General features: G+C 34.1%; 1 protein-coding gene across 2 annotated transcripts in view; it reads right to left on the bottom strand.

Annotated features, from left to right (window-relative positions):
* Nucleotides 1-23,325, bottom strand: part of PDSS2 (decaprenyl diphosphate synthase subunit 2) — a 204,461-nt gene that overhangs the window by 65,516 nt on the left and 115,620 nt on the right. For both annotated transcript variants that reach the window (XM_039869794.1, XM_039869793.1), the window contains 2 exons: nt 21,719-21,917; nt 1,115-1,189 (listed from right to left, as the gene is read on the bottom strand). In XM_039869794.1, the coding sequence (XP_039725728.1) occupies nt 1,115-1,189; nt 21,719-21,917 (274 nt within the window). The remainder of the gene's footprint in view (nt 1-1,114; nt 1,190-21,718; nt 21,918-23,325) is intronic.

Here is a 23,325-nt window from a genome sequence, read left to right on the forward strand (position 1 = left end):
TACAATCTGCTAGTTAACCCTGAGCTGTGGTGAACTATGGTATGTTTTTGAAAAAACACAGCAGAGGGGGACCACTGTGGTCATATATCCTGCTGGGTCTCCGCATAGCACTATGCTGCTTAGGTGAAGTTAGATATGCCTGCTGGGAACTGCAGTTCCCTAAACCAAGAATTAGCAGAAGCTCAAGGTACAGTTCTTCACATTTCACTCACCACTCTCTGAAACATCCAGAGTCCTTGGGTTATACTTTTAAATTTCTTATCCAAGTTACTCATGGCCTATGTTTCACTTCCAGTAAAACTTATCTTTCTTTTTTCAAGTGGAAATGTCAAAAAGCTTAAGATGTGCAATAAATGCATATTTTTTCTAATTTGCATTGACTGAAGTTTTGCTAATATAGAAGCTACAGAAGTTAGAATAATGAAACACTAAGACAGGAATCCTTTATAATAGTACATACCATGTTAAATGACGGTGGTGGTCAATGAAGCAATTGCTTCAATATCCTACTGAAATGAAGTAACTGCATTTTAAGAAAATAAAACCAAACCCTTCTTGAGCTGTCCTGCTAAATGAGTCAAAAAATCTTAATCCTAGATCTAGAAAATTTATCAAAATAATCCAACTGTGCAACCATCCTATATTTTATCACAGAAAATTTAATAATGCAGTAAATTCTGGATCTTGGATATAACAGATATTCCTCTCTCACACCCCCAAAGTCATCTTCTTGAAATCATGTCTACTCCTCTGTGACATGGAAAGCCTCTTCCTCTGGGGAAATGCTAGGCCCAGTCATCTCAGCACGAGCTGTTCCTCCATCCTGCTTGTATTCTGACAGCACTACCTGTCAGCCAGCAAAATCCTGGTGTCTACTGGGCTGCTGCAGATTGAACAGACTGTGAATCCAGCTAAAGGATAAGAGGTTGTTTTAATTGGCTAAATCTGCTATGTACTAAGCGTATGGCTATGAATTTGTAGCCAAAACACTAATCTAAAAAAAATGTCATGTGCAATTTAAACACAAAACAAAAATGACATTTTCACTCGTCAATCCTAGTTTTGCCATGAGGGTTTTTAACCTAACATTTTATAATGACTACCAATTCCTTACCTTTGCTGAAGTAGAATTTTCATGATATACTCCTTGTACCAAGTCCATAAGGGCACTTGCTAAAAGTTCCACAACCTAAAAAGCAAGATAAAAAATTAAACAATTTCAAAAATTTATCCCTATTTTTACCTCAGAATGCCTCAGAAGGCTTAGTAGCTAGGCAATATTTATGTCTGATAGGAAAAAAGAAAAATGGGGTTATATGCGAAGATTCTGGCAAATGGCATTGCCCACCTGGATATTAAGAGCTATGATCCAATTTTTTTCAGTCATAATTTAAGCAAAGAGAAAAAAAATCTTATAAGCATAGCATTTAACCAATATACATGAAAATCCAGTAATAGCCATTTTGAACATAAGCTTATATTTCAGATAACTAATTAAATCTTAACCCAATTTATTTTCTGTATGTTTATTTCTGTCAGGCGGATACTTTTTAAATTTCCCCATTCTGGGAGCCATTACAATGCTAATTTTCATACTTAATATAGAAAGAAAAGCAAAAGCAAAAGATTGGTTAACCTTTCAAATGTGTTCACTCAGTTGTACTTTAAATGCACTGTGGATATATTCTGTATAGGGATCCTGGGTCAAACATACCTTATTTTCATACCTTAAAATTTTTACAGAAACACAATATTGAAATTGTATTCATCAAACCTGTATTACTTTCAAAGCTCAGGCTATTAAAAAAAATCAAGCAAAATTGGAAGCTTTGAACCTGTTCCAGAATGTAAAACAAGCAGAAAACACTAAATGATCTCTTTGGAACTACTGTACAATTTAGAGTTGTTTATATAAACCGTCGTAATTCAAAAGGATAAAACAGTGCTATTTATTATAATGTTCAATGCAGCCATTTCAAACAAGAATTCCTCAAGGCAACCCCATCCACTTCTTATGAAGTTTTACTGTCTTGTATATTTAGCTTCCAATATTATGCAGTCCTATATCTGATTCCTACTTCTTGCTTCCTAAAATTTAGCTCAGTTCTGATTGAATTAAAGGATTTTGTTTCAGCTTTTATCATTCTTGTAATTGAAGACATTATTAAGCCACAGGATACAGACCCAAACAACAAGATACTTCAATTTCAGGTACCCTAGATTTAATAAACATTTTCTTAGAGGCAAATTACATTAATTTATAGAAAGACTTGCTTTAAGATTTTAACACATAGCATTTATCTTCAAATTTATATTTACATTCATACTGCATAATACACGCAAGGCTGCTGATATGGAAATTTTACTGATTAAACACATTTTTTCTAGCTCTGCAAATGGGTTAATTTGTAAGACCTATACAAAGTCTTTTTTTTTTTTTTTAAAAATCACATTGCCCTTTAGTAACCAAATACTTAAGAAATATTGTAGCAATATGAGCTGCAGAGGAACTGGAAAGACAATGATCCTACAGTGTTACCAGATGTGTTGAGTTATTTAAGTGGGGAAGAGAGAAAAATGAATGGATTTTTTTCCCCTGAAGGTATCAGATAAGCCCTATTCCCAAATCCAGGAGGATTGAGTATCACCAATAGGTCTATGAAAGACTGTAACTAAATGCACAGCATCAGATCAGATTACAGTTTATACAAGCAACATCCCAAGATCTCCGTGATGGCTGGATACATAATACAGATCAATCACTCACTAAGAATTGCTATGGTTTTGAAAGAGTTTGAGCTCTGAGATCAGAACTGGTAAAGCGAAGAGGGATTTACAAAGAGAAAGTCTGAACTAAATGTCAAAATGATGGCATGAACTTTTAACAATGGATCTGGTTTTGGATAATCCCAGTGTTTATTTCCCTGAAATTCCAGACCAGGCTGAAGCAAAAAAACTTTTTATTCTCTCATTCCTTTTCTCTTAACACAATCAACAAATATAGACAGATCTGTACTTACAAGTTCATAATTTATAAATGACCTATCCTTCCAAATGGCCATATTTACTTAAGCAGAATACACCTTCATAGCCAATGACAATCATCAAGGAAAAAGCTTTGGGCTCATGGGTTAACAAATCCAGGAAGAGATTATGAAAAGCGGAAATAGCCTAGGGGACTTGAATGTGTCCCAGGCAAGAGTGATTTACCCAGTGCACACATAAATCTCTTTCCATTGTTTGAAATGTTTACTTTACTTTTAAAATAATACCAAAGAGAGATGTGTTTAAGTATCATCCTCCTTTAAAATTGCAAATATTTCTAAAAGACCACAGGGCTACCAGACACACATACTTTAACAAAACTAATCTTTTTTTTCACTACATGGCTTACTACCACAGGTATTTACCTGCTTAGATATCTACTGCACTAAAATATATGAATTTTTTTTCTTCTTCAGGTTTCTTCTTCAGGTTTTAATGAATTTTTCTTCTTCTTCAGGTTTCTGAGGAATAATTTGTTCAAGGAACCTAAAATGATAGCAAGGACAATGGCACCAGAGGAGTATCCAGAAGTCTAAATACTAGACCTTCTGCGGCTAAGAGCCCAAGGCCCAGACTTCTTGGTGCTCTGGACAAAAGCAACCATGAGGAAGATTCAAGGACTTTTGTTTCTCAGGTCTGGGGTTGGGGGTTGGGGGTGGAGGGGGTTGGTAAGCAAACATTTCCTACTAGTAAAAGAAGATAGGCTAAAAGAGCCTCGATGTTTGCTACCCTCAGATGCCCAACAGATTAGACTACAATGAATCAGAGGAGAGGACTAGGAGCCGGAGGATCTAGAGACTATTTCATTGTGAGATTTGGGGCAAATCAATTAATTTCTCTAAGCTATAAAATGGAGAGAGTTGCAAAACATAATCCCCACCCCTGTCATTGGCATTTTAAAAAATTTTTTAAATTTAAAAAAAATTTATTTATTTAAATTAGTTTCAAGTATATAGTACATTGGTTAGACATCTATATAGTTCATAAAACAATCCCCCCAATTGCTCCCTCCCTCCTCTGGCCCTCCACTTAGCCATCATATTAATGCTAACTGTATCTCCTCTGCCGTGCTCCCCATCCCTGTGACCAACTATCAACTACCAATTTGTACTTTGACCCTTCACCCCATTCTCCCAGCCTTCTAACCCCTCCTCTGTCTGTCACCCAAATGTCCACTATATTTGTGAGTCTGTTTTTGATTAGTGCAAAACATAATTTTTAAGGTCCCTTCCAGTTCTAAGATTCTGAGCTTCTAGAAATTCAAATCTTGTTATTTATAATTAGGCATGTAAGTTTAAAAACTGCTTTTTTGCTAATATGTTCTTTCCACATGGACCTTTCCCTTTGTCTGAATTTGACTGATTACTTTCTTTGTGAACTTTTTGTACCCGAGTCTCCTTGGTTCCAATACCTAGAATGATAATCAAACAATTTCCATTTTAAAATCATTTAAATCATTTCTATTTTTTAAATCATTATGATTGGTAGCCTGCTCCACCAGCTGGCAAAGTCTTACTTGGGTCACTTAAAGGTCACATTGCTGAACTCCGGGTCTTGAAGGGCTCTAATGCATAGGAATAATTCATATATATAGGATTCAGAATGATGTCAGGTTTAAGTATAAAGTTGCAACAAACAAATAATGGCACTACTTGGCCACATCACTTCCCTCTCTAATGAGTAAATATGTTGGGCATTTTGAAGAGTATCTGGAGCATAATAAGTCTCGTATTAAATGGCTATCACCATGTTATAAAATTTACTTCAGCTGTCTAGAGTAAACAAGAAGAACATTATCTTCTTAAATTTTTGCATTTTTGGAGGTTGTGGGAATAGCAGCATTGCTTACCTGTACATGCAAACGCAAAAATGTGTTTCTTTTCAATTTGTGTCATATGTTTAAATTTGACTCTAAAGAAATGCCATACGTTATCTCTCAATCTTCTAATACCTTAGATTCCAGTGAACCAGAAACGGTAACCATTCACAGTGTTAGTGCTATGAATTGGCTTTTCTTGCCATCTCATTTTTTGGCTACCAGGGAGGTGACGTAGAAAAGTAAGTGGACAGTGCACCCCCAACTGCTATTCTTAAGCAAACTGTTGACCCTTCCCACTTCAATCTCCAGCTTTTCCCCAAAGGAAAGAAACAGGTAGTATCCACGTGCACCTGAATCTTACTTAGCACACAGATCTGATATAATTGAACTTTGGAGTGAATTTCTTAAGCAGTAAATTTGTAAGACAAATTTCACCAATCTCAGGGGAATATGTAATTGCATCATTCTTCATCTTTTGGTAAGAGTAACTACAATTCAATGATTGTTTAACCAAAAAGCTAAAGTGATGCATAACCTCATAAAAGGTGTTGTGATGATTATGCCCTGAGCTATAATAAAATTCTCATTATAAAAAACAAATTGAGAGAAGTAGAGAGTAGTAAGAAAACAACAATGACCAAAAACATCCTCACTTACATTTCTATACAAAGATGCCTGTAACATATGCTTGAGGAAAAAAAAGCTGGTTACAAAACAGAAGAGCATGATAGGTACTTTTAAAACAAAAATGAGGTCAATTTATGTGTTTACTTATGCAGAGAAAAACGTCTGAATGGAGAAACAACAAAATAGTAATAATAATGATAATATGGAAGGAAGTGGTAAGAGTCTGATTTTTAATTAAAAATTAATTCTTCAATTTTAAGAATTGCTTAAATTTATAATTGCTTAAATTTACAATGTATTATAACATTTTCTCCCTCTTTTTATTATACTGCCTTAATAATCAGATAAAACACTAAACTTACTTCCACGTGTGTGTGTCAAGGAGGCTTCATGCTAAGCTGTATCCACAAATTGATTTATGTAATATATTAATCGATAGTCCCTGGATTAGCAAAAAGATCAGTAAGTGGTGGTAAGCATTATATGTAGACAAGTTATGCCTTTCTCAATAAATGTGATTCAGGAGTATTGTCAGTTAACATTTGACAGATGGAAAAGACACAACAGAACTTAACTAGCAAACCAGAATATTTTGGTTTGAGCAAAGGAGCACCTAACTTAAGTTAAAAGTAAAATGCAACTAAATCTTTAGAAAAATGTTATCTATAAACTAATGTGGCTCAATTAAAGCTCTAGATAGCGTAAACTAGAGTTGATGTAATTAGGTAGTAGAGTTGTATTTTAATTCACTTAAAAAAGGTTGCTACATAATTGCTTGGTATATAAAAAAGTGGAGGCTATTACAGATTTATAACCCTTTTTTTTTAAAAAAACCTGCACTAAAAAGGTTATTTTAATCACGGTTTTTACTACAGTGTAGAATGACAAGACAACATGTGATCCATCACTCTATTTAGGATGTGAATGAACACATGGCCCCTCAGTCTTTACTACTCTTAACAGCTGCTAGTAAAAAAACAGTCATGTGTGTGCACGCATCTGCAATGCCGATGGCATTAATTACACGCAAATTTATTGCACTCCTCTCCCCACCCCCAGGAACAAATAGCAATGCATAAAGCAGCCACAAAAGTAAAATGCCCTTGGGGAAGAATTATTTCTCATATACATCTTGGGAGGAACAAAAGATGGATTTAACATAAATATATCCTTTAAAAAGAACTTTGGTATTTGAAGGGATATTGTCAAGATTTTTTTTAAGTGACAAAACCTAAATTGTCAGTGAAAAGGAATTACAAAAAAATACATTTATAGATAAAAGATGCTGAATAGTCTGCTAATGGTAACCAGAGCAGTTAGCATCACTCTTTAGTTCCTTTTCACACAAATGAAGCACCAAGTATATGAGAGATACATTTAAAGATGGAAAGACTGACATTACCAAGGTAAGGTAGAGAAGGAAGGGTTAAGGAGTAGTGTACTCCCATATAGAGACCAATAATAATATCTGACATTTGTAAAGCACTTTATCATTTATAAACTGGGTTTCAGCAAACTATCTCCATCCAGGTGGATTAAGTCCCCGGTGCTCAGTCAAAGCTTTCAGGCTGGCAGCCTTGATGGAGATGCAACCTCTGAAGAACCCGGGGAGCAGCAGCAGTGGCCAAATAAGGGGTAAGTCTACTAACCCACCACCTGGGCTCAAACAACCCAGATGAGCCCTAATCTGCAATGCTGATTAATATAAATGAGCGGCTTTAATAAAACCATTGATGAAGTCTATGAAGGAATAGTTCTCTCCACTCTTTCCTATCAGACAAAGACCAGGTTTAATGAAGACAATGATGAGAGGTCTGTTGCAATAAACACACCAGTAACTCACAGGAGTTCTGGAGAGAGCCTCTAACTTGGCTTTTTGAAGGAAGCCTTTTCAATACTGCCAAATGTGTAAGGCCGAGCTTATTTGTGGGAGGGATGGCAATCTGTTCTAGTGAGCTGGAAGTTCTTTCTGGCTAAGGGGGATGAGCAGAGAGAGAAATGGCACCTACCAGTAGGACAGGTGCAGCAAAAACTAAGCAAATTGATAATCTTAATTTTTCATTTCGAACAGCTGATACATTGGTTTATAAACGCTAACTACTGGTAACATTTGTCAAGGAGGATTCAGGAAAGTTCAGTGAACTAAAGAAAAGTATAAATTCAAAACTGAAAAAAACAAAAAAATAGACCCCAAGTTCAGGAAAACGGCTTGAATATAAAGTGTTGAAGTTTAATATTATTTTTGAAGAGTACACTCATTCCATAAACATTTTTGATAGCCTGCTAGTGCCTGGTACTATACTAATGCAAGTAGATACAGCCTTAAAAAGATAAAGGCCATTAATTTGTGTTTGTCACTTAGAAGGTTAATATACAGATAAGCTCTGCATGACTGCAGGCCGGCAACATTATTTTTTTGACCTCAGTTTGCTTATCAACGGTAAGACCTGTGATCAGAAATACTTAAATGTGCAGTTGTATACATTAAAAAAAAATTCTTAAAATTGTAAGGAATAGTTAATTAGCCAAATATTTTTTTTACTAACAGTAAAACAGTAGTCCAAAAATTTATTCATTTTTTTGAATGAAGGTACATAGTTCTTGGCTTTCTGTTTGTCACTGAACAATGACAAATAATCATTTATTTATTTAACCAATGATTAGGTCCCTGAAAAAGTGGCAGATAATCTAAATGCTTAAATCAAGATTAACTTTTCATAAGAAATAAAGGAGGAGATGCTTTTCAGTAGGTTAAAGAAAGCTGGTTGTGTCAAGTCTCTGGCATTACCATAAAAACTGTAAATAGTTGCTTATTAATAAAACAAATTCCTACACTATCATACAACAGTTAGTTGTCTGATTTTCCACCTTCTTCTACATGGGAATTGCTGCACATGGAATCTGTTGTACTCGGGATGTTCCCTATTAGTACGTTCTTTACTTGGTGGCACCGTTACACTTTGTTCTGACTGAACTTGCTCTGAGAATTATGTCTGCCATTTCACTGATCTGCCCACTTTTCCCCATGTGGCTGATAATTTCTCTTTTCTTTCACTCCTTCATTGAGGACCCTCTCAGTGATGTTAAGTGATGTTTTCCAAGTGTACTTTTACCTAGAAGTTAATCTCACCCTCGAGAAACACAAGTTCACAATGTGAAACTTCAAAACACTATAATCGTAGTACGGTATTTCATTCAACTGAACAGATACTGCTGGTTAGAACACTGCCTAATAATATTGGCTTTCAAAAATTTTAAATTGTAACCCACAGTAAGGGCTGTATTTTATATCACGATGAAGTACATGCACACATGCATATGTATAAAAATGAGTAAAAAGTTTCATAAAACAAAAGTTTTATTATCCCTCTATTTTCTACTGTATTCCATTAAAAAAAAAAGGTGTGGCTAGTGATTTGGTAAATTGATGTTAGTACTACCAATAAACAGGATGTGATCTGTGGTTTGAAACATTATCTTACATCATGCTGATAAATGTCATGTACAGCTCATACCTTGGTTAACCATCTTAATTGCACATTAAGTTCCCATACAGTTTAAACATTGTTATTCTGAAATATGTTTCGTAAAGATGTTAATTTCTGTATCATTTTATACCCAAAACATGTAAATTAACTGAATGAAAATAAGAGGCAGGAGGCGGGATAAAACAGAATCATTCTTGGGTACTATAGGGAATATTCTGTGAGGTACATATCAATCTTGTTGGTTTATATCACTGATGTTGATTCTTAGCTTTGATCCAAGATTTATAAAAACAAATTGGCTTAGACCACATTTGGACAAAGAGTTAAAAATTTCAGGATTTTTCTGGGATTTCTTACACATCTTGAAAATTCCAAGGATACCATGTCTTTTGGGGAACACAGTTCACTTTTCAGCTTAACTAATTCCTCTTTAAATTGGGCCACACTAAAAGGCAGATGTTTGTAAATTAGAGACATCCCAAAGTTTGCACTTCAAAGGCAGCCACAGAAATAAAAGTATGAATCATATGCATTAAAATCCATGCATCTTGTCTAAAACTGTAATTGTATTTCTTCCAAATACCTTCACAGCCCTCCAAAATCTGTGATTCAATGGAATTCTAAAAATAACTTGGCCCTACTGGTACTGTTAGGTAGCTAGGCAGACATAAGCGACAAGGGGAACAAAGGAATAGTGGCCCAGCCCAGAGACCACCCAAAGAACACCATATTAGTAGTTAGAGAATCCCTCCTGCATCCCCAGAGACAAAGGACAGGAGGGCTATAATCTTAGCTGGTTTAATCCAGCAACAGACGTCTGTGCAGAAGATAATACCCTAATTTGCCTACAATTTAAGCTTCATTATAATACTGCGTTTATGCTTGGAAGTTCATGAATCTAATTATAACACTGAATTCTGGGTAAGGACATGAGCACTAGGCAAAGAGTTATATAGCAGCAAAGTGTCAATCAAAATGATCTCGCTTGCCCATCACCTAGGAATGCCTCTGGAACCACCTTTCACGGCCCAGATATAATGCAGACATTCCCATTTCTGGATCTTTTTTTGCCTTTTTTGCCCTTTTGTGGCTTTTTGTGTGGCTTTTTTTTTTTGTGGTCTTTTTTTACCCTCTTGTTGTGGTTGTTATTATAGCACTCTGTTGTGGCTCTCGTTGCTGAAACCACGTGCCTCCTTGGGGCATGCTTTGTCTTTCTCCATGTGCTTCCTTGGAGGCATTCTTTGTCTTTCTAAAATATACTTTTAATAAATCTTTTCTAAATCTCACTGACCTATGATTCTTCACTGCGTCAATAGGGAAGAACCAAGGAAAATTGCTAACTACACTCCTGTGCCGTCCATTATCCCTCTCCCCTGCCGTGGGTGACACTGAACTCAGTCCGATAGGCCCCAGCGGTAACAGTACTACATTCCAGAAAATTAGGTAATCTATTTTTTTCCCTCCTTCAAAAAAATCAGGTAGTAGAAACTTGAGGTTGGCTGCATTATACCCTTGAATCAAATACTGATACCCTTGGGTTAGAAATTTTCCTATTTATAAAGATATACAATTAGCTTTTAAACTGGTATCTCCAATGCTTAGCACAATGCACACAAAAATTTGTGTTGAATTACCAACACTGTTCTAATATGTGAACTTGTTGTATCAGTCATAACTATTTCAAAACAAATTTGCAGTAATCACTGTTTAATCACTATTTTCAGAAATTTATATTTGCATATCACCTTACAGCTTTCAAAGTCTTGAACAATTAAAGCCATGTTAAGTTTCTCATCACAAATCTGCCATAAAGGTGAGTTCATTAAATTTAGGGTATTACTTTAGCTTGCTGAAATTGCATCCAAATCTCTAGAACTCTGATATTTATATAAGATTTTGGATTCTCTATTACATCTTTGGTTTATTAACAATTTTTCTTGATTTCCTTGTAGTCCTTTATATTTCATGCCATTTTCAGGATCTAGTTATATGTTGTAAGTTTAGACTTTTTCCCACAACACTCAGAATTATAGAATATTAGAACTAATAGGAATGCAGGGGATGAAGATAATGCTGACTTCATTTTACATATGAGGAAATTAAAATAAGTTGCTTTTGCTTACTAGTTATTTTTCTAAAATGTTTCACAAAACCCCTATTGCTATTTGTATTGAAATATTTATTCCAATATTTAAAAACTACTAGTTGTTTAAGATATAAATTCTAGTATCAGTAATGGCAAAATTGCAGGCAAAAAAGTTATGGTTCTTTGTTGGCTTGTTAGTATTGTACTTTAGTTAAGCACGAGGATTTGAGAGCCAGTTGACTTGAATTTAGACAGCAGCATTGCCATTTAGTAGCAGAATTACCTCAAAGAAATTACTTAACCTTTTCCATACCTTAGGAGGGATTAAATGGGTTAATATGCATAAAGCACGTAAACAACAGTGCCTACTACATAGAAAGCACTCAAAAATATGTCAATATTATTTTTAAATGTTTGGTAGCAATTTTAATAAAGATTAAATCTTCTACATTATAAAATTTCTAATTTCATTTGTAAAGTTGGGTAATTAAGACATTAGATAAATAGTCTGAAGAAAAAGATCTGAACCTGGAATTCTGAGAGGTAAAAATGAGCTAGCCAATGTTAAATGACTAATTTAAAAAAAAAAAAAAAAAAGCCAGGGACAGGAATTAAGTCCACAGACTTCTATACTTCAGGGTTCGTTTCACTTCTCTTTGTAGCTTTATGTGTCATCTCCAAGGAGTGTAAAATACCTAAGTGCTTGCTATACAGCCCAATACATTATGAAAATGTAAGTGAGCTACAAGAGTGTAGCTGCAACTGCTTGGTAATGAAATAGTTAACCTGATATTCTAAACAGAGATGTTGTCCTTTAAAAACTAAAAGTTGGACACAGAGTATAGTTTTGGTGTTTACTGATGTCTGACTGACTTGCTGTGCACAATGAAAATGGCCCCAAGCAAAGACAATTAAGCCACATGAGTAATAACAATCAATTTAATGCAGTTTCCAAAATACTTAAAAAGGAAGATCTTTGGCAGAGCCATACTTTCCAACAAACCCACTTTAAGGTTTTCACCGTTTACAATATCAGAAATGATCTCAAGGTCAGGCATTTGTCAGTTAATGACCTGTTGGGCTAATGGCCTTTAGCTTTGCCTTGGGCACATAAGTCCTCCAGTAGGTCATTAGCTGCCAGAAAAGGGCTCTTCCCCAATCACCATTGCTAAATAAATAATATTTGCTCCTGGGTTAAGGCCCCAAAAGCCAACTTTGGGAATTTTTTTTCATTGAGAATTTACAACTCTGAGGATTCAAGAAAATGATGGAAATGCTAAAACCAAAGTTACAGCAATCCAACTGAGCTATAGGAGGCTACTAATAAAAAGTAGTCACACAGACACTTATGGATGCTCTTAAATTTTCTTTTGCTTATGGTGTTCAAATTCGGTTTTAATGTAATGCAGTAGGTACCAGATTACAAAAGCACTGCATTTTGAAATTTCATCTATAAGTCAATGGTTTGGAGCTCATACCACATTTTCCCAAAATACAAGGTGGCTAGGTTCCCAGGACAGCCCACTAAAGCTTGGTTAGCCCCTATGTTAGAAATAGCATATATTTGTAATTAAAAATAGAATAGAAAACCACAATTATACAATACCTACAATTAAGTAAAATAGAAAAATAAAACTAAATAGGAAATGTTTTTTAAATGATCTTTAAATATTGATAGTTACAGGTAAATTTGGTTTAATAAGATGAAACATAGAGACACTCATTCGATCTTAAGCCTATTTCATTTCTAATTATATAATTTTCCTTTTTCTTAACATAAGAGTATACCAAGTTTTACTCTGATTTTAAACTCCAAGTAAAGTTTCTTGGTTTATTTTTCCTCTTGAAAGAAACAAGGATAAGGCAAAAAGATGGATGGTAATTTTTCTGAATAGGTAAGAGAAAGAATGAAAAACCGGGGGAAAAGGGTTTAAGAAGATGTGTATACACTTTAGAGATTTTCTGACATGAAATCAACTGAGTTGTGAACAGTAAGAGACAAAGAAAGTGGCACCATGTGCTAGTCTACTGGGGTGAAGAAATGATGGATGGAGAAGAGATATGAAGTTAGGTAAGCTGAGGATGCAGAAGACGGAATCAGCTATTCATCTGTCCAGTACTTCTAACTCAGGAGTAAAATCATTAGAAAGGCAAAAAAAAAAAAAAAAAAAAAAGAGTACTGAATAACTCAAGCTGGGAAATAGATTTTTTTCTCTTTCTGGCTTTGGAGAAATTTGAAATTTATGTTAGTGAAAACGGAGGGATAAAAGCTGGTTTAATTAATTTTATTTCTGGAGAGTAGAAAAGGGGATTTACAAAACTCGAGGTTGCTAAGTGTACTATAAAATCATTACAATCAATATATTTATACCTCTCATGGCAACCATGGTGTTGCTTCAACTCCACCCATTTCTTTGGAAGATGTACTTTGTTGAACTCAGACTTTTTTTTTTTTAATGTGCTTCTATAAATGCCAGACACATAGAAGAAGAAATACTTTTCTTGCTCTTCTTCCTTGTCATCAGGTTTCTGGTTTGACAAAGACACTCTGAGAAATGTCCATTTGGCATGATGGCATTTGACCTTCCTATGCCAAAAAGACACTTCATTCCATTGTTTTATGACACCAAGAGGGCAAAGTTCAAGGTTTTAATGTGATAAATTTTAAAAGAACATAACATTTTGTCTTCTTGATTTGTTTGTTTTTTTGCTTATTTATTCATTCATTCATTCATTCACTTATTTATTTATTTACTTATTTGTTTGTTTGTTTGTTTGTTTTAGGCAAGGAAACCCTTGGTTGACCTCACAGATTGCAAGAACCTTGTCAGCTTACAATCCCTTATTTTTTTATTTTTTTATGCCTACAGCATCTGGTCTTCCTAGGTGGTCTCCTATCCAAGTACTAACCAGGCCCGACCCTGCTTAGCTTCTGAGTGTCTGCTTATTTCTAGTACACTTCTCAAAAACTAATCGTTTATCACTTTTACTTTAAAGATCAAAGAAGCAGTCTCAGAAAATATATTGCCTGTTTAATATGTGGCTATATTAGCACACAATAAGACAAAACTGTGGAAAAATTAGTTTGGGAATTTTGAAATTGTAATTATATGATAGCATTTTGACTTTATTTAATTGCTATGGAGATAGTTTCCTTTATTGTTACAATATATGACATCCTACTTACCTTCTGTACACATTTATTTTAGTCATGAAAATCTGTACTTGAGTGGGTTATATGTAGAAAAGAGTATTAATCTTGGGTGTCAAACTAGAGAGGCTGAAAGATATTAATTCAATAATTTCCACAAGTAAAATAGTGCTAACAAGACTATAAACATACAAGGTCACAATAATGCCCATTTTAAATGACTATGGTAGGGAAAAATTTAAATTTCATATGGTATAGCATGTTTTTAGGTCCCACTTTTCAGCATGAATATGAAAGATAAGACAAACATAACCAATAGCAGGCTCTCTATTCAAATATATAGATAGTGTAAAAGGAGGTGATTCATATGTATAAATTGAGCATATTTATACAAACAAAATTCTTCCACATAAATAACATATTTATGCCTTTAGGAAAACAAAGTTAACATAAGGAAATACATCAGTTATGTAAGTAATACATCTGTGCCACTGGTTATTTTGAAATATAAATCACTAATGCTTAATAGAACAGCCTCCAGGAGTGACATCATGATAATGTTCTGGGTGTGCAGACAAGATTTGGGCTAACTCATAGTCTATCATCTGATGCATGGTGACAGGCCCATTAAATGAAAATGACTATGAAGATTTAAAAAGAAAACATTGTGAATTCAATTATTTAAATATTATGGTTATCACTATGTATGGAAAATAAAACACAGTTTTTTTGTTTGTTTGTTTTTTAAAAGATGACAAGTAGTAATCTATACAGTCTTATTTGCATTGTGGCTTAATCCTTAAATATAAATTCAGTTTACAGATAAACACAGGGACCAGGGAGAACCTGTAATGGTCAGCCAGATTTCTAAATTATAGTGCTTTTCCATTCATGACTTCCCCCCAATTATTCAGCATGTCTCACTGATAGTTTGATGCTAAAACACTAAAATTTAGATTCTGGCATGACCCTGTCTTGTCAGTGATGTTCTATGTGAACATAATAATTCAATGAAGTCAGGGAATTTATGGCTTAAAAAGAGATATTCTTAGGTGTCTTAGTCCAGGGTTTTTAAACAGTAAAGTACTAAAATAAAAAGCTGCCCTTAGGTTCCATAATTGAAAATGAATGAAAATGTAAGCATTAATTTTTAAACTCACTCTTGAATTCAAAACCTTGTTAATTCACACTTATGTGACTACAGTTATAATAGTAAGAAGACAATTACCAGAAGATTAATATACCAACTTCTATACTTAGAGATATTTAAAAATCTAAGTGTTACCTAAAGCAATTACCTTGAAGACCCCTAATATCTTCAGGGAAAACCGATAGGGAGAATAATTGACTTTGCTAATTTTACCCTTGGCAATTATAAAAAGCTCTGAATTTCATATGATTGCAGAACCCTTCATCTAATGGTCTATCCCAGGAGAAGTACAGAGATAAACACATAGAAATTTAGAGAAGAATCCAGTAGCACAAGAAAATGGGAAATTAGTAGAACAAATAAGTCAGAAAAAATTAAAGTGGCTACAAATATGCTATCTTTAATTACCAAGTTAAATACACATCCTTAAAGAAAAAGTAGGCTGTCCTGTGAAAAAACCAGCGACGTTCTTTACGTACAGAAATTCTGCTGCGGTGTCTATTTCCATTGCTATTGCTGACAATTTTTCTTTCTTATAACAGAAAATTAAAACATCATTAAATAGAAATCTAACTTTACCAAGACATTAACCATATACAGAGAACTTAAGAAAATTTAATACTGCCCCAAAGAAATATTTATTGCCACCTCCAACTCCGCACTCCCCCCAACCATGATAATTATTAGTATTACATATACTCAATCAACTTAAGCTTCTGGGAATTCATTTAATAAAACTGGTCCTCTTCTGAGATCTCACTTCACTTTCCTTAAAAAGATATTCTGATGGGAATACTGCCAAGTATTTAAATAAAAGGAATTTGTTCTGAATATGGTAGATTTGCTTTATCAAAGATAATTCTTGACTTTCAAGCACTTTAGTTACCCCTTACAGTCTCCTCAGTTTAAAACATTGTTCACATGATTTGGAAATCATCTATTATGATTACAAGGGGGTACTAAAAGCCTAGATTTGTAGAAGATCAATTACAGACCCCTGGACATGGTACTCAAGGTCTTTCACAAAAAGTGAGCCAATTTCTTTTGAAATTGACCTTACAGAGCCTTCAATAACCCTTTGAAGAACAAGGTGCAAATTTTGGATGAACAGGAAGGTTGTAAAGAATAAATCTTCAATTCAACACATAACCATCAAATATTAAAAAACACCTAAAAAAGAAAAAACTTTCTCACCAGACAAAGGTTGATAAAATGCAAAAGTGTAAACCTATGATACCATGAAATTACAGGGCTCATTGAAAGAGAAGAAAATGCCTGATCATTTTTATTTAAAGGAGAAATTTCAGGCTGAACTGTCACTTGGATGTGTTAAGTTTTTTTTTCTGTTTTTGTTTTTGTTTTTATAAATCAAGTAGTGCTATTGAAATTCAGCATCTAATGGAGCAGATGGTGGAGGTCTTAGATTCTGGAACATTTGTAGTGATGCTTCTGAATGCAAAACACCGAGTGGATTTCACAGGCTATGAATCTGATTTGATTTTGATGGGAGTAAAGCCTCTATTTTCTCTGAACTTGAACCATGCTGAAAGAAATATTGTGTGCATGATACAAGCTAGCTAAGAAAATTAAACACGTTAAATATTATTCCCATAGGGCGAAGTGGTAAAAACAAGTGAATATTTGTTTGTGTCATTATAACATGGTTATATATTTTCTTAATACTACATCTTAACCTAACTTGATATTTCATCAGACTAGCTTAAAGTAAGTTAAAATTAATGATTAGAGAAAACAGGAATTTGTCTAATGGCAATAAGCCTTGTTTTTTTTAAATTAGGGCCAGCCTGAGGGATAGTACTAAAATGTGGATCAGTGATTATGTCCAGAACATTTCTTCTTCTCAGGTATGAATGGCCAGTATACGTGGCCAGATCTAGTCATGTGCAGCTCAAGGTGCCCAGAAACTATACCAGACCACACTTTCTGAGACCTTCTCCTTCTCTAAGACTCAAGTTTCATCACAGACCACAGCAAGTATGATAAAGAGGTAAGGTGGACCATGCAGTCAGAAAGTAGCTTCCAGGGACAATGGATCAGTCACCTTTCTGCTATCATGTGAATTCCAGTAAAAGAGAGAATTTAGTGAGACCCATTAAAGTAGACTATACACATAGAAAACTGAGCAATTTGAGGGTAAATAAAATAAAAGGAATGCCTAAATGGTAATAAATCTCTGGAGGGAGGTTTGAAATGATCTATTATTCCATTTATATGGCTGATTGATTCATTTCTTACTTTAGCTTCCTTTTCATGTGACTATAAACTATATATTAAAGGTACTGTACCATTTTCTTCCTAAAAACTAGCAGATCTGTCGCTTGAAAAATATGCTAGTAGAAAAAGCATGATGGGGAGGTAGGACAGAAAGCTACTCGTCTCCCAGAATCCTCTGTAATTTCCAGAGTTTTGGCTGGGTACATGGCTAACCACAATAAAGTTTCCATTTCTTAGCCTCCCATATAGCTAAGTGTGGCTATGTTACTAAATTCTGCCAAAAAGATGTAAGCAGACGGATCTCAAATAACTTCTGAGAAATGTATTTAAAGTGGTGACATTACATAATTTATCATCCAAACTGGGATACTTGAGAGTAAAAGGGAGTGCTAAAGTAATTAAAAATTTATATATTTTAAAGTGTATATTTATTAACTAATAATTGATTTTACTCTACTGGTGTACTTGTTAAGTAGTTCTATTCAAAAACTATTTGCAAAAATAAAATTTTAAAAGAAATAAAAATAACATTTATGTACATTAAAACAAGTAAAAAATAACTTCTTTATATTGATGATCTGAATAAAATAGCCAGTAGAATAATTATTCTTGGTATACATTCACATATTTTAATTGGTTTCTTAACCATCCATATCTGTCTCTAATATTGTGTCACTGGCACTTTTCTGAAGAATGTGATTTTAAAAATATGATATTTTAAAATAAAACTGCCAGCAATATTCTTCATGGTTACATTTCATGATTAATTTGAAATTACTGATACCTTCAATTGAGTCTGATTAATAGACTATAATATTTTTAATTGAGGAAATGCTCTTTCTACTGGTTCTGAGTTACCTGATAAGCTCAGAGCAAATTTGCTAAATGGAGGTTATACTCAATTCTAATTCTTTTTCATATTGAAAAGTGTAACTATTTCAGCTCAAATATTTCCAAGGTACTATCTTTTTCCTTCCTTAAGAGTACCTTTCTCTTTGTACAAACATTTTTATAAGATAAACTTGTCAAGTAATTATCCCTATAATTCTTTTAAACGTTTTGTCAAAATTAGATGCTGTAAAATCTAGGCCTTCTCAATTTCATTTCATTCATGTGCAATGTATAATTTTTTCAAAATAGGAGCACCATCAAAAGATTCTTCCTTCACAGTGGTATACTCCAAATCACAATTATAGAATTTCAAATTTTAATCTTGTTTAGCATTTAAGTTCTTACTATTTATTTTGGTCCATTCTTCTCTTGATTTATAGGGAAAAATTCTAATGTAAGCTTTGCTTTCATTAATTGTAATTCTCTAATTTGGTGTTCCATTCATTGAACTTGATAGAAGATTTCCAATTGATGTTGAAAAAAATGTCACAAAATTTTAACAACTCATTTATAACAAGGTTCAATACCATTATTGGATAGAAAGATTTCTAAAATCTGACTGATGATGGGCAACAAAGAGAAGGCAAGTACTGCTGTGCTGGAACATATTGTATTCAACATCAGCTATATCCTCAAAACCTTATCGTTCAGAGACTCTGACTTTAGAGATACTCGTAAATTTTTATAACAATAGTTTCTATTTTTATCGGTAGAATGTCGACACTTGTTTAGATGTAATTATGAATTATGGGTATACCACAATCAATTCCAACTACTCCATAGGTATCTCGATGTAGTAAGAACATTGTTTTTACCACAACACTGTGTGTGCTTCAACAAAATTTGTACTTGTGTCATTACTATAAACTAATAATTTTATCTTCCATGTTGAACTTTTAAATTGAATTTCCAATCTTATCCATAATGGCTTACTTCTGATGGTATATATTTCTAAAGGCTGTACCTTGATTCTATGAATGGACGGAAAAAACAATATGTTTTTAGAATTAACTAAAATGATTTAATTACTTGAAGTACCTGATGACACTTAACTAAAACTAGAATTTTTTAGATATTTGCAGAGTTCTTCTTCTGCCAATGGAGCCAAAAAACATAAAGCTATTGCTTCTCTTTTTCTATGTACATAAAAAAACTTGTAGTCAAAAGGACCAAAATTAGAAGAACAGTCATTTATCTAAATAAAATTTAGGCTTCGCAGAGTGTTATGAATATATACCTTCTGCAGCTGCACGTGATAAATCATCATTTTCAGGACGTCTCCTTCGAGTAACTCCTAACTTTGGAAGTAGATCCTAACACTTTTTCTACATATCTGACTCTTCTTTTTCATGTATTCAGTGATACCACCCTGGCTTCCACAGTAGATAATAAAAGTCAACAAACTTTTGCAAGTTACACATTCCTTATCCACTTCTTCAAGAAACAAATCCAGTACTTTAAAAAATGAAACATATACTTTTATTTTTTTGAGCTTCCTGTTGCCAAACGTTTATTGCAAAAACAAAGTGCTGTCAACTAGTTAAAGCTTTACACTATACAAGCAAGCACATTCAGTCTACTCTCTACTCACTCTACACAGCTTTCATTTCCCACACATACTTCATAGATACCGAACCTCTAACTTTGTTTCCCACTGAATTTTTGAACTGGTACCTGGTGGCTTTGTGACTCTTGAAGGCTATTGTGCGGGTCTTAGTATAATTGGATAATACACTAAGTGGCCAGCTGAGGCAGTAGTGTCAAATTCTTCTCTTACCACCTGAGTTAAAGGAGTTAGTTAACTGGCCCTAGATATTCACTATCAGGAATTGCCCTGAATTCTGTCCTTGAATGGGAGGTGTCTGAAAGAGTTAGGAAAAGAGATGAGTTATTGCTAGTTTTCTTTTAGATTTAACATTATATCTTAACATAACTCTCTGCTGTACATGGGTTTCACATACTACTAGCCTACCCTAGACAAAAACTGAGGCAGAAGCTGAAAATGTAGAGTGGAGATCTATCAAACCCATGCTGGCTTATTCTGACATAATTATTAGCAGTCACTCTCTGTTAAGAAATTAAAAATCCAAGAGAAATGCTAAGTCAGATAGGATTCTGGGACAGCAGACTTACACTGAGATTGACCTTAGCAAGCCCAGATGTATACTCTTGTGACCTTCAAGGAAAGGAGATCGGCCCTTCTCAGTCCTTCCTTCCTCCTCTCTCTCTCCTACTGACTGGGGTGGGAAAACAATGGCAATTATCTTGGGCCATAAAGTTATCAGATAAGGACGGCAGAGCAGTGAGACAGCAGGAGCCTGGGTTCCTGGCTTTGTAGACTCACCATGCCAGCCTTGGCCTGCCTACTCCTAGATACTTTTACATGAGAAAAAATAAACTTCATTCTTGTTTTGGCTACTGTTATTTTACAGTGCCAACTAGTCCTGATTTATGTGAAATACCTCTACAATCTTTCTAGAAAGCGGTATAGTAATATGTATCAAGGATATTAAAAATGTTTAAACCCTTTGAACCACTTCTAGGTATTATTTCTATAAAGAAAAATCTGGAATGAGGAAAACTGATGTGTAAAGATGTTTACTTCAGGTCTACTTATGATAGTAAAAAAATCAGAAGCAACGTAAATGTCCAAAAATGAAGAATTTGTTAAATAAATGATATAACATCTAAATAATCGACTATTGTTCAGCCTTTAAAAGGTTTATGAAAAAGTTAATAACATGTGAAAATGCCCACATCATAAAGTGGGAAAAAATAGGCAGGATTAAAAAAACCTTATACACGCAAATTTTCACCTATGTTGCTAAAACTCCACATATATAAAAGTATGAAAAACAAAAAAGACTGAAAGAATATAAAACAAAATATTAACTAACATTGATTATCTCTGTATAGTAAGATTATAGGTAATATTTATTTATATCTTCTTTATATTGACTATTTAATACTATCCTATAATTAACAAATAATTTTATCTGTTATCAGAAAAAAATATAAATTAATTTCTAAATTCTTTCCTAGCATTTACTAGTTCTATCTGATGTTGACAGGCCATCGTCATCATCATTATCATCATCACAATTTTACTGAGCATCTACAGATGTGGAGTTGGAGCAGCAGGGTACACAGACCTCTGTACCTCTTACAGTCAACCAAGAGCCACCTAAAGGCCATCCAGACACAAGCAAACCCTGCCCAGTTTTACCTTGGTGTTCTGTAGCAGAGCTAGTCCATTGCAGGCATTTGCTAGAAGAAAGTCTCCACTCAGGATAGCTATTTTATTTCCAAAATGCATGTCTTTCAGTGGCCCATCAGAAGATTGCAATTCATTTAAATTTACTATCCCACGATGTACAAGGAGAGCAGTATGGATAAGTTCTGTGATCTCTGCCAAACTTCTTTGACTAAAACATAAAGGTAAGACTTGTCTGAGTGTCAAGAACACCATCTTATCACTAACGCCAGACTTCAGTTTTCAACCATAAAGAATTTATACATTAGTCTATTTTTCTCGATTGTTTCTTTTTAATGAAGTTTTTAAATTGAAATATAAATGACTTACAACTATATTAGTCTCAGGTGTACAACGTAATGATTCGACATTGTATATATAGCAAAATGATGATCCCAATAAGTCTAGTTAACATCTATCACCATACATAGTTAAAAGTTTTTTTTTTTTCCTTTGTCATGAGAACTTGTAAGATATACTCTTAGCAACTTTTGGGTATAAAATGCAGTATTATTAACCACAGTCAGCATGCTGTACATTACACCCGCATGACTTATTTATTCTAAAACCACAAGTTTGTACCTTTTGACCACCTACACCCATTTCATCTACCTCCCACCCCACTCTCTGACAGCCACAAATATGTTCCCTGTATCTGAGTTCAGGTTTTTTGTTGTTTTGTTTTTAGGTTCCATATATAAATGAGATCACATGGTATTTGTCTTTTCTGTCTGACTTATTTCACTTAGTATTTTGAATTTTGTTGCTTGTTTTTTGAAGATTTCAAATGTGCTTTATTCAATCATGCCATATTCTAATGGGTACATGGTGTTTTTACTTGGCATCAATTATGAGTTGGTTTTGAAATAATTCGATATTATAACAGAATTTAAGATTACTGATTTCTTCATTCCTTTGGAATGACTCTGCCAACAGGGTACAGGTTCCATTTTATTCCAATTTGTGTTGGAATAATGTATGTGTCCATAATACATTAATGTCAATAATGTATATGTCCATATAGCGGGTCCACTAGCTAATACAGCATTGCCATATATGTCATGGAAATCAGGTGTACATTTCTGGTGGCTCTGCCTTGCTGAATGCTTCAAACTTAGAAATGACTTACTACATTTTGGCAGAGGAAAACATCGTGAAGCTAAAGACAGAACTGTGGCAACTACAGCTGCTAGTTTGGTTGAAACTTCACATTAACTGCCTTTGCAAAAAGGCTTTCATGAAGTTTTTATTAGAGGCCTCTCCACTGGGTAGTATGGGATCTATAAGCAGACCTTGACACCTTCCTTCTCTGCATTTTTCCTCACTCTCCACCCCATGAGTCACCAGGATAACCGGAGAAGCTGGCCAGAGGATGGCTACCTTTCACAGTTCTGTTTACTTTGTTCTCAGTATAAGTTTCTCATCTCTGTAACTTTAGGATTTCTAAGAATCCTTTCTAGTATCTAATAGAACTCCAGTATAAATGGGAATGTAATTTGTACCAGACATTAGGCTAAGCACTTTTATACATTATCTTGTTTAATCCTAAATGCAAGAAATGGTTTAGATTTAAACCTCAT

This window comes from Pteropus medius, unplaced genomic scaffold, assembly GCF_902729225.1.
Source record: "Pteropus medius unplaced genomic scaffold, Ma_sr-lr_union100, whole genome shotgun sequence".
NCBI lineage: Eukaryota > Metazoa > Chordata > Mammalia > Chiroptera > Pteropodidae > Pteropus > Pteropus medius.